Source organism: Geospiza fortis, unplaced genomic scaffold (genome assembly GCF_000277835.1).
Source record: "Geospiza fortis unplaced genomic scaffold, GeoFor_1.0 scaffold41, whole genome shotgun sequence".
Lineage (NCBI taxonomy): Eukaryota > Metazoa > Chordata > Aves > Passeriformes > Thraupidae > Geospiza > Geospiza fortis.
This window is the reverse complement of record NW_005054299.1, coordinates 2,850,867-2,862,551: the sequence shown is the minus strand read 5'-3', so window position 1 is coordinate 2,862,551 and position 11,685 is coordinate 2,850,867. Positions and strand designations below refer to the sequence as shown.

General features: G+C 42.5%; 1 protein-coding gene across 1 annotated transcript in view; it reads right to left on the bottom strand.

Moving 5' to 3' along the window:
• The window catches only part of USH2A (usherin), a 371,949-nt gene that overhangs the window by 16,491 nt on the left and 343,773 nt on the right, over nt 1-11,685 (bottom strand). Inside the window, 1 exon segment of the mRNA XM_031059531.1 lies at nt 11,478-11,685. Coding sequence (XP_030915391.1) covers nt 11,478-11,685 — 208 coding nt within the window.

Sequence of the window (11,685 nt, the reverse complement as noted above, 5' to 3'; positions counted from 1 at the left end):
GAGGCAGTGTGTGCTCCCGTGTCTTCTTCATACCAGATCTCCACACTCTGAATTCCTACCACTGTTTGTGTCACAATATGCCAAGAGGACTCCTGGAGGAGCTGCAATCAACAAGATCAGTGTTTTCAAAGACATTTGAACAAAGATACTCATATCTGGTCCTGACAATTTCTCCCTTCTGCACATCTTCTTCATGTATGCAGGTAGCCCCAATGAATTCAGCCTGGCCTTGGGTGACACTTAAAAGTTGCATTCACCTTGACTGAATCACACAAGCCAAACTCAAGTTACTCTTTTGAACCAGTGAGCTTTACAGGAACATCCCTCTCCTAAAAATATTAAAGTATCACTTATCTGGCAATATTTTCAGTAACTTGTAATATAAATAAAGCCCACTGAAGTGTGTAGTTAATTCGGCATCTCTCATTTATTTTCACAACAACATTTGCTTTATTGCGTGACCGCAAAGGCAATGACTTCAGTTCCAAAATTTCAAAAATTAGCAGCTTGAATTAGGCCTGATTAAAACCCACATGTCTCTATGAACTAAGCCTACTGATTTTGTCAGCTACCCAAAACCAGAGTGATCTGCAGACTACATAAAACTCAGCACTTATTAAACACACTCTCCAACAAATCTGCATGAAAATTAAATTTTGCTTTCATCAAGGACTGAATAAACATATGGAAGGATGTATAATCTTATTTATCAAGAAGCATTTGTATAATTAAACACGAATATCATAAAAGGTTGCCTTAGGTCATCATTTGCATGAGTAAGTAATTTGTAGGATGTCAGGAACAATAGACAGAATAGATGGATGCATGAGCATATAGGGTTAAATTAGACTCAATATTAGCCAACCACATAGTGATCAATCAGAATGATAGATCTAAATGGCAATACAAGAGGACTGTCTGAGCGATTTTTAGTGTAAGTATTCCTTAGTAAGCTTTCATGTCGAGCAGTTCTAACTGCAGTAAAACACACTCTTATGTGATCTACTTGGGGCACTGGTCCTGGGGAAGGGAATGGTGGGACTATGTCTTGAAAAAAAACAGGAGGTTTAGAAATAAGAGATGTTCAAAATTGACCCTGAATCCGTCCAGCTTGTGATAATAATTTCCAAGAACACAGGATGTTTTACAAGAAGCCTGGGGAAGGAAAAGAGATAAAAACAACTAAAGTGGCTTTGAAGGTTGAGGTTCTGCCAATTACAAACCCAAAGATCCTCCCTGATTCCATCAGTAATGTACAGAACCATCCTAAGTACAGATGATGCCCTGCAATATAAAGATCAGCCAAAGCACTTTCATTTCAGTGGAATCAGTAATACATCTCTGTTGTGAACTATTCATAAAGTCAAACTGTTCACTTTACTGCAGTAGGTCAAATCCTGTATCTCAGTTCAGTTCCAGCTGCTACAAAGATTTACCCACAGTCATTCATTTCAAGGGTCATATTTCTTTGTGGAAAGAATAAAACACACATGGAAAGAGCAGCTCTGAGTGTGGCACTGGCACTGGCTCAGTGCTTACCTGGGCTCAAATGCTCCAGTTACATCCAGGCTGTGGCCTCAATGAGCACAGAGCGTAACAGCGCCGGGCCTGACCTGCTGAGCAAGCTGCCACAGCTAAAGTGAAGGTGATGAGCTAGGAACAGAGCCTTCCTGTGTAGCACAGGAATTCAGCTTCAGAAGGGAATTGCCAAGGAATTTTGGAGGAGAGAGGGATGCAACTCATTTGGGGAAGCAAACGCTTCACCGAGAGTTGGATGGAGACTCCTCCCTTCATCAATCCCTCACCTACTGTAGGTGCCACACCTCGTCTTTCAGAAAGAAGCCTTAATTCACAGGATCACAGAATAAGCTGAGCTGGAAGGCATCCACAAGAGTCATCGAGTCTAACTCCTGGCCCTGCCCAGGACCATTCCCAAGAGTCATACCATGTACCCAAGAGTGTTGGTCAAATGCTTCTTGAACTCTTTCAGCCTTGGTGCTGTGAGCACTTCCCCAAGGAGCCTCTTCCTGTTACTAGGAACGGGCCAGGAGCCAGAAAAGGCCATTGTCACAGAACAGAGTGAGGATTTCTTCCTCATCCCAAGCACTGTGTGGTCCTCTTGTGCCACAGAACTAGGAGATTTATAGCAGAGATGAATCCCTCTGACCCTGGGACAGTGTTCCCCATTATCTTGTTTGGTCTTATATTTTGTGTAGGACTGATGCGCATTTCAGAGGAAGTAAAAGAGCAAAACAGAAGGCTTGGAATTCATGAATGTTTCTACTGTCAGAGCAGTCACCCCTGGGAAAGAGAGAAAAGTAGGATAATGACAGTGGGGAGGCCATCTCTTGTCCCAGTGCTGACTTCTGCTTCCACAGCTGCATTCATTACTGGATGCCAGTGACTTTGAATTGCTTAAATAGAGACAAAGACACATCCTGCCCTGAAAACTGTGCACAGAATAATGGGAACATGATGTGCATATGAGTCTCTGGCTCTGGTCTTTGAGCCTGGGAATGGGCTGAAACCAGAAAAGCAACAGCAGTGTTGTTGGAAAAGCACTGCTGCCTTCCCTCCTCACCACTGCAGTGCCCTGTATCAGACACCAAGTTATGGGTTGGGAGCTCAGCTGAGGAAGGAATGTCCTGCTTGTGTGAGCAGGGGGGGTGACAGTGACATGCAGATACTCCTTACCTGGCTCCTGATGCATTTTCATCTCTTTTTTTTTGCTGAGAACAATGTGACAATGCCTCTTGTACTTCAACACCCTTCCAAGCACCCTTCCAGAGCTGATGGTGCTGTCCTCACACACAGCAGTTTATTGTCACCCCATTGCCAGGTCTGGGGTCATTAGTATGGCCTGGGGTTTTAATAATAATCTTGTAAGAACAATCCCAATCCACTGCAGCCTGGAAGAGACTGAGGGGACACCTAACTGTGGCCTGCAGCTCCCTTGTGAGGGGCAGCAAAAGGGCAGGCAGCAATCTCTGCTTTCTGGTGACCAGTGACGTGACCCAAGGGAACAAAGTGGTGTCAGGGGAGCTTTAGGTTGGATATCAGGAAAAGGTTCTTCACCCAGAGGGTGGCTGGGCACTGGAACAGGCTCTCCAGGAAAATGGTCACAACACCAAGCCAGACAGAGTTCAGGCAGCCTTTGGACAATGCTCTCAGGCACATGGTGTGACCCTTGGGGTGACCTGTGCAGGGCCAGGAGTTGGACTCAGTGATCCTTGTGGGACCCTTCCAACTGAGGAGATTCTGTGACTCTGTGCTCATCCCCTTCCACACTACAGCTAAGTGGTTAAAGGACTCCTTCCAGAGTCAGGTAACTGAGGTTCAATCACATGCTCCACCAGAGGCAGTCGGGCCTGCTGCCCCTCTGGAGTGGGAATGCTCAGGTGGATGACCCCTCTGTTCTTGGGATGCTTTTCTTGTTTCTCTGGAAAAAAAGGCCAAGGTCATGACCATGTTTGTGTGGGCCTGACAGACAGACATGGTCTGAGCATGCCTTCTAGACAGACACCAGCTACTCAGCCCTGCCAAGACATGTGTCCAGCAGAAACCCCCTTGGTGTCTGTGAGTCTGTAATGCCAGCTTCTGAGACAGCTGTGACAGCTAAACAGGACTTCTGAGGATCTGAATTCCAGATTTAAACTGACCTAAGCTCGAGTCCCTTAACTCCCTTTGCTTCTGCTCAACCATCTGTAAAAGGATGGATGGTTATAAAAATACTTCCCTGTGAGAATCACTGTCCAAGTAAATCCTGGTGTTTGGAAACCTGGGGCAGTAAATCCACAGAACTGACTGCAGATGGAAATGCTGGTGTTTATCCACTTTGCAGGATAAAATGGGGCAGCATGGCAACAGAAACCACAATGAGCAGTGTCTTTAAAATCAGAGGTCATGGCTTCTCAAGAAGTCACCACTAAACAGTCATGGATGGAAGCTGTTGCCTGGCTAGCCTGGTTAAACTGAAATTTCATATTTAAGTTTTTGTAAAAAGCTTTTTGGGGCCACAAATAATCTTTATAAATTGTGGTATAATCAGCATCACAAATATTTAACCACATTCATACAGAAATATAAAGAGCCTAACAGGGAGCAGTATTACTTTCTCACAATTACGAAAGACCACATGGGAACATGGAGCAAACAAGAAGCAATCACACCTTAGGGATGTATTAAATGGCAAAACACAAAGAGCAGAAAGCCAGGTTTCTTATATCTTGACTTTCTGAATATTCTGTCTCAAAAAGCATTAAGTCTGACATCATGGGGCATGGCTGAGCACCCTGCCAAAGTATGTGTTGCTGTTAAAGGCTGCACTGTCCCTAAAAACCAGGAGATGGCTCTGAAATCAGCTACCAAGGGTTACTAATTTATGTTTTATCAATCTGCTGGCCCCTGTCTCAGACTGCACTTTGAAGCTGAGCCAGAGAGGGAAGAGAGGGGAGAAAACTCTCTAGAGAGCATATATTCAGAGAACTGAAGAATTCCAGTTACAGGTAACTAAGCTTGGGGGTTTTTGTCATAAATAAAGCCTTCATAGATCCCTGTTCCCGGAAGAAACCTGCGATCAGTTGCTCAAAATGATCACAGGACAACCTCAAGGTTCATTGGCATAGCAAGAAGGGACAAAACTTATGAGAAGCAGGACAGGACGTTCTGAGAAGAGTCATCTTACCACAGTGAGCCTGTTCAGGCTTAGTAGAGCTAACAGCTTCTGCAATAAGGGCAGAAACAAGGGCACCAAAATCACCTTGGGCATAGATACAGAATAATGAAGTTATTACTGTAGATGCTGACAGTGGAAGAAGCCCATGAGATGACTTTCATCCCTGAACTACACAGATTCATCTGCTATAAAACTCTTGAAACCCCATATCTGTATCAAGGAAACTTTGTTTTGAACTCCAACTCCTGCAAAGGGGACCCTTAGGCAGTGAACAACCTGTGGAGAATGTGAAACTGTCCCTTCCTGCAGAGATCTCAGCAGGCAGAAGGGTGCTGGGGGCGGCTCGTCTCAATGAAGGCAGCAGTCCTGAGCTGCTCCTGACTTCCCAGGCCAGGAAGAGCTGGGATACCATGCATAGCACAGAGGGCAGATGCTTCTCACCCTTCCTGCTTGCAAGAGAGCAAGCCAAAGAGCTGATTACCAACCAGCAGTGGCTTCTGGCTCCCTCCATGTCCAACAGGCACTGCGCCTTGTGCCATTTTGCGCTGCGCTTAGTCTATGGTCCATCACAGGTGTCTCTGTGATGGGACAAGATCTCAGCTCTGAATGAGTCAGCAGCTTGCACCAAGTTCCTTCAGACACTCAGAAAACAGTCTTTTGCCTTAGAAAAAGTCTCATTAGTAGGTCACCACCTCTCCCTGGCTTTGAGCACTGCTCAGAGCTGTAGAGAGTTGCAGAGGGCTGTAGGTTCTGGGAACCACAAGGTCAGACCAAGCCAACCCTTTTACACATGCACGTAACTCTACTTCTGTGTGTAAGAGTCAGGTACAGCTTGGATCTCTGCTCTTATGGTAAGCAAAGACTTGACACACCTGTGACTACTGGTCTTTCCAAAAAGAATTCAATGCTGGCACTGCTTGGCACATGCCATGAGAGACAAATGGTAGCAAAGCAGTTTGTACTGCTCTTTTCTTTCTAAAGCTCTTTCATGGAGACCTCAAAGACCCGGCACTTTGCTTTCGATTTCTTGACTTAGATTTGTTCAATTTCTAGCTTTACTTTTACATAAATGCAGAGTTTTCACAGTGTAATTCTTTTCCAATATAGTAAGATATTTTAGGGTCATATAAGATCTGACATCAGCAAAGTCAGAAACACAGCCCTCAATTTTTGGTTATGTTCCAACAGCAACCTTCAAGACAATTGAAGAGACCACAATCTTGGCTGGTTGAAATGAAAGAAAACCAAAGAACCTCCCTCTCATCATCAATTGCAGCATCCTTCACAAGTCTTTGTGAACTGACTGTCGTACTGGCTGGCCAATTTGGAGTTACTTATGTGATGTCAGAAGAGCTCAGAGCAGAAAGCTTATTTACCAAAATCTAGCATTCAGCATTAGGATAATGGATTCACATCTGGGCACTTCAGTATCAGGCAGGTATTAGCAAAGCAGAAAGTGGGTGCAGTTTATGGTGGACACAGCAAAGGCAAGGTAAAAGAAAGTATCACATTCATTCATGAGCAGGGGAACAAGAAGGTAGTAATCAAATGTGTGATTCCTGATTGCCCCTTCTCAGATTGCCCCATACTTTTCCCTCTTCAACAATGTTACTCTCCTTATGGAGATCATAAACATATAATGGGATAGATTTCAGATCCACATTCCTAGTACTGTGTTAATTAGACCCTCTTAACATTGTTATTCATCTCCACTGTTCAAATGCTAATAATAGAACTACTAAACCCATTCTGGAAAAGGGAAAGACAATAGGCAAAAACTTTGGGATTTAAACAAAATTACCAAATTTTAAAGGAAGCTCATTCCATATAACATAGCATAATGCCAGTAATTAATGAGAGATGTAAAAAGGTTTAACTCTAAAAGATAGAAAATTAAATAATTTGTTTCCTATGGGTATATAATGAGATAGTTACCAAGTTCCCATGAGAGAGATAAGCAGATATTAAAAGGTCTTTCCAATACCTGTAATGGCTAAGGGCAACAGCTAATTCAATAGATTCGATCAAAATCACCACTTCTTTCTTTGCTTCTGATTTATTACTTTGGCTGCAGTTAGTCATCACTCATTTTAGTTTGCTTTTCAGCAGTCATAAATTATGCCTCATAAATAAAAAGATACAATAAAGGAAATCATATCAAGGAAATATCTACAGCCCTGGAGTATATTTTCCCCTGGTACTCACACTAATGTCTTTTTAAAGGATAGCCTGGCATGGTTTTGAATATGTCAGAACCAAAATTTACTGAGAAGGGTCCTGCATGAGTGGCACTGTAAGAGTCTCACTGGTAAACCTGCATGCCAACAAATCCAGTCTAATGTCCATATTTAATTTAATTTTTAAAAAATCCAGGTTTTATTGCATCAACACACTTGAATTTAACATTATGTTGACAAGAGAAACACACTGCCTGAGGTGGGGCTTAATGAACGAAATCACATGGTTTCAAATGGCCCTTTTCTACTAGGGGAAAGGAAGTATTTCATTCTGCAAGAGGATATCTAGAGTAGGTATCATCACAGCATCAGTGAAACAACATGGTTATGTCTGCTTTACTCTTCAGAAGCTGAGGTCAAGCATGGTAGTCTAATGCAGATGTAGTATGAGAAATTCTCTCTAATTGGAAGCAGAAACTTCGTAAGAAAAAACAGTCTTACAAACAAAATAACAAGAAGGGAATGGAAGAAAGAACTACTTTTTTCTAATGTCACTGCCTTGCCATGCATCTTTCTGTCAGAGAGATGGGAAGAAATGGGGAATTTAAAGAATGAAGAGAAGTCAGATATGAGAGATATTACAAATGGGTAACTATCCATCACTGGTCAACCAGAAAACCAGTTTTACCTCATTTTAAACCGCAGATGTCACCGACCTGTTTGTCAGTAACTAATCAGCAGAAGCTGGAGCTCAGCCAGCAATGTGACAGACAGGCTGGTAAACCAAGTGTCCTTCCTAGCATTGGAAAGTGACCAATGGGGCCAACCTATTCTACATCCCGTGGCTGGTCCTTAGTCTTCATGACTTTGCACCCCTTTTTTTTTTTTTCTTTATTCCTCCAAAGTCAGAATATCATTTGTTTTCTCTTTGAGAGGACCCAGCACACAGTTACCCTGGTGTGTCTTGGGGTATTTCCTAGACCCTTCAGCTGGCTGCAGTAACAGGAGGGTGAGAAGGACTCTCCACACACAGGAGGGATGCTGTGCCTCTTAAAGTATTCAGAAGCAGACACTTCCAGCACTGCAGCCCTGTCTTGGTGCATTGAATAGTCCTCTTGGAGAATAAACCTCTGCAGGGAGCCATAAACCTTTCTGAAGAGGGACAATTGTAATTTTCTGTCTTTTACATGTTCTGTGCCTGCCAAATAGAAATAAGGATGTGTCCTAAACCAGGAAGACATTAAGCCATTAATCTAAAGAAGCAGTTTTAAGAACACAATTAAGTGTAATTGTGGAGGAGTGATACTGCATTTGCATGGAAATCACACCACACTGTGAGAGCTCTGCTTTGCATTAAATGCCACAAGTCTCTGCTCAGAAGAGCTTTTCTTTAGCTGAGAAAAACAGGTTTGACTCTATAGGCTGCTGTATGGTAACACTCCACACCACTTCCAAAGATTCCCAAGGAGGGCCTACACACTCCTGTTTCAGAAATATTCCAGGAAACAAAGGATTGCACTTGCAAACTCATTGGGCCTCATGAGTGATAATGTTTGTTTTAATCAGGGGGATTTTCAGGAGATCACACAGTAGTACATGGTTAATAGAGTTGGGGATATCAAGCAGAATTCCAACAAATACCTAAAAGATGCTCTAGAAGATGCAAGTATCTATATGTACAACTAGACCAACAGAGGGAGTTTCAAAGATGTTACTGTTTTTACTGTTTTGAAGTATGGAAATAGGCACCGTATGTCACTTAAAACCCCACTGCAAACCAGCAGGTGCTGATATGCTCACGCAGAACTGGCCCTTTCAAGTATAAATGTGCTTCCTTGAAGAACACTGACCTAAGCATTTTTGGGGGCATAGTTCCTTCTGTCAGCATGAGCTTCTAAACTCATGTCATCATTTCTGGAAGTGCAACTTCTACACCTGGTTTTATAAAACCTAATATTCAGCTGAAGTTTCCAGGAAAACAAACAAATTAAAAAACAACAAAACAAACCAACAAAACCCAATGAAAAAATTCCCCAAAAGCCCAGATTCAAAAGTCCTGATTTCAGGTCCAAAGAAGCTATTAGAGCATTGAACTAAATCTCAATACCTCCAAAAATGCTGGAGAGAGTCCCAGCACAGCACTTTGATTTTAACTGCATTCTGCTGGAGGAAATTCAGTTGCATTTAAAGTTTTATGTCCATCAAACAAGCCTCAAATACAGAGACAGGAGAATCAATATCCAGTTTAAGTGAAATATAAATCTGGGTTTCATCAGCATAATAGCAAAAGCCAAGCCCTATACTTATGAATAACTTGTCTCACAGGCAAGATATAAATTGTCAACAATGGAGAAGCTCAGAATACATCCCAGAGGACTGCTGCAAGTGACTTAAATGGAAGACAAATGCATGCATTGAAAAACTTCTCATGGTGAAATAAATGGCCACTGGTGAAAAAAACCAAAAATTATTTAGAGTTCCAATCAAAAGCTCAGCCTAGTTATGGAGCAGAACCAAGATAAAAAGCTAAGTCTTGAATACAGCACAATAAAGCACAGGAATCTGATTAAGAGGTTTCTTTTTTTTTAATCTGTCACTGATAAGTCATTAAAAATGTTGGCTGAAAAAAGTCTCTGTGGTATCCACTTCCCAAAAAACCAGCTTCTGACTGAGATAATTAGAAGTTAGCCCAGCTGAGAACATCCTATAGCCAATATCTACAACATCCAGCTTGGGAAGTTTTTCTTCATCTAAGAAAGGTTCCTAACAAGTATGGTTTGGGTCTGCTACCGATGCTTACTGTCTCCTCAGCCCCATCTGCACTTGAATTCACATTCCCCACAGACCTGCCTAAAGCAGCAAGGAAATCTGGTCTAACAATAGTTCTGCTGACACAGGCTGTACAATCTCCATCCTTGCATCTGCAAGGATAGAGAACTTGATCCAAAACTCAGCTGGACACAGCCCTGAGAGCCTGGTCTATCTGGATCTGCCTCAAGCAGGGAGTTAGGCTGGATGCCTTCTGGATGTCTCTTCCAAACTGCATGACTTGATGAGTCTATGACACATGTGCATGCAGCATCTGGACAGACTAATGTGATAAAGCAAATTTTTAGGTTTAATTTTTCATGGTTTCTGGCTACTTAAAAGTAGAAAGCAATAGCAGTGGAGCAGAGCTACCAAAGAACCTGATCTATACAGTGTGCTCTCATTAAACCTGCAGATGACACCAAACTGGAGAGACCAGTTGATATGCTGAAGGACAGATCTGCCAGTCAGGAGGCCCTCGAGAATAGGAATTTCAGGAAGACAGCTGCAAAGTCCTGGTTTTTGGGAGGAATAACATCTTGCAGCATCACAGGGTCAGCATTACTGACCAACTAGGGAGCACCTCTACTTCAAAGGACCTAAAGGTAGAAAGCTGAACAGGACCCAGCAGAGTAAGCTGGCAGCAAAGATGGCCAGCATCCTGAGCTGTTTCACAAGAGCACAGCCAGACATATTAAAGGAAGTGATTACCTGCCCTTATTTAGTATCTGTTTTGTTTTGGCCCCCAAATAACAGAAAGATATTGATAAATTGGAGTGAGTTCAGTGGAAGGCCACCAAGGTAATCAGAGGGTTGGAAAAGTGCCTGTAAAGAGAAGCTGTGGGACTTGGGTTTGTTCAGCCTGGGATAGAGATGGCTTTGGAAGGACTTGACTGCAGTTGCCCAGCAGGCTGATGAGGGGGTGGAGCCTGCTTCTTCACTATGGCATACGTTGGGAGTGGACAAAAGAAAATGGGTGTAAGTTCAAGCAAGAAAGGTTCTGGCTGAACATAACAAAAAAACTTTTTTGCAATGAGGACAGTCAGGCAGTGGAGCAGACTGTAAGGTTACAATCTTCTCCCCAAAGGTTTTCAAGATGCAACTGAATAAAGCCCTGCAAAACCTCATCTGACCTCTTTACTGACCCTGCTTTGGGCAGAAAGTTGGGCTGGATGGCCTCCTGAGAGTCCTTCCAACCTGAATTACCTTGTGATCCTATAAAGCCAATGAACCTGTAAAAGAAAGATTGCTCCACCTTGCTCAAGAGCTGGAATGCACTGTTTCAGGTATATATTAAACAAAATGAGAACACGAACCATCAGCAGAAAATTCACTTTTGAACCATTAAAAAAATGTACTTGTCATTCTAATGACTAATTTAAGGAGAAAACAGTCCCTTTGGATGTAAACTGCTCTAAGATCTAAAATGAATCTAAGATCTAAATTAAAAATTAATTCATAATAGACTGGGAAAGATGGAAAAAGAAAGAAAAAATAATGGAAAAAACCCTACCTTTTAAGAACTAGAATTTCTCATAACAGAGACTTGCAGAGGCTCTGGAGGGTACACAAGCATTTAACATATAAGATACACAGGCACCTACTGCTAAGGTAAACAAATGCTGAATGAATATATTGCTTGTATGGAATCATTTTCAGCTTCTCAAGTCTTTAAAATACATTCACAATAATCATCTGGGTTCCACAGTGCTATGAACATTAGAATTGAGATGTGTCTGTTCATTGTAAGTGTAAAGTAAGGTTCTCAAAGTGTACTGAAATCATAATCAGAGCTGCTAAATAGCTTCAATTCCCACCTGATATTCGTACTCTGTGTAAGGCAGCAACTTGTCATCTTTGAAGGAGGTTGAAGAACCATTGTAAACCAGCGAGAGGTCTAAATTTACGTGGGCTTGAGTTGTTCGCCTCCTGTAAAGTTCATAGTACAAAATCTTCCCGTTTGGCTGCTTGGGGCCGCTCCAGAGGATGGAAGCAGTGGACTGGAAGCCGCGGGCTGTTTGTATC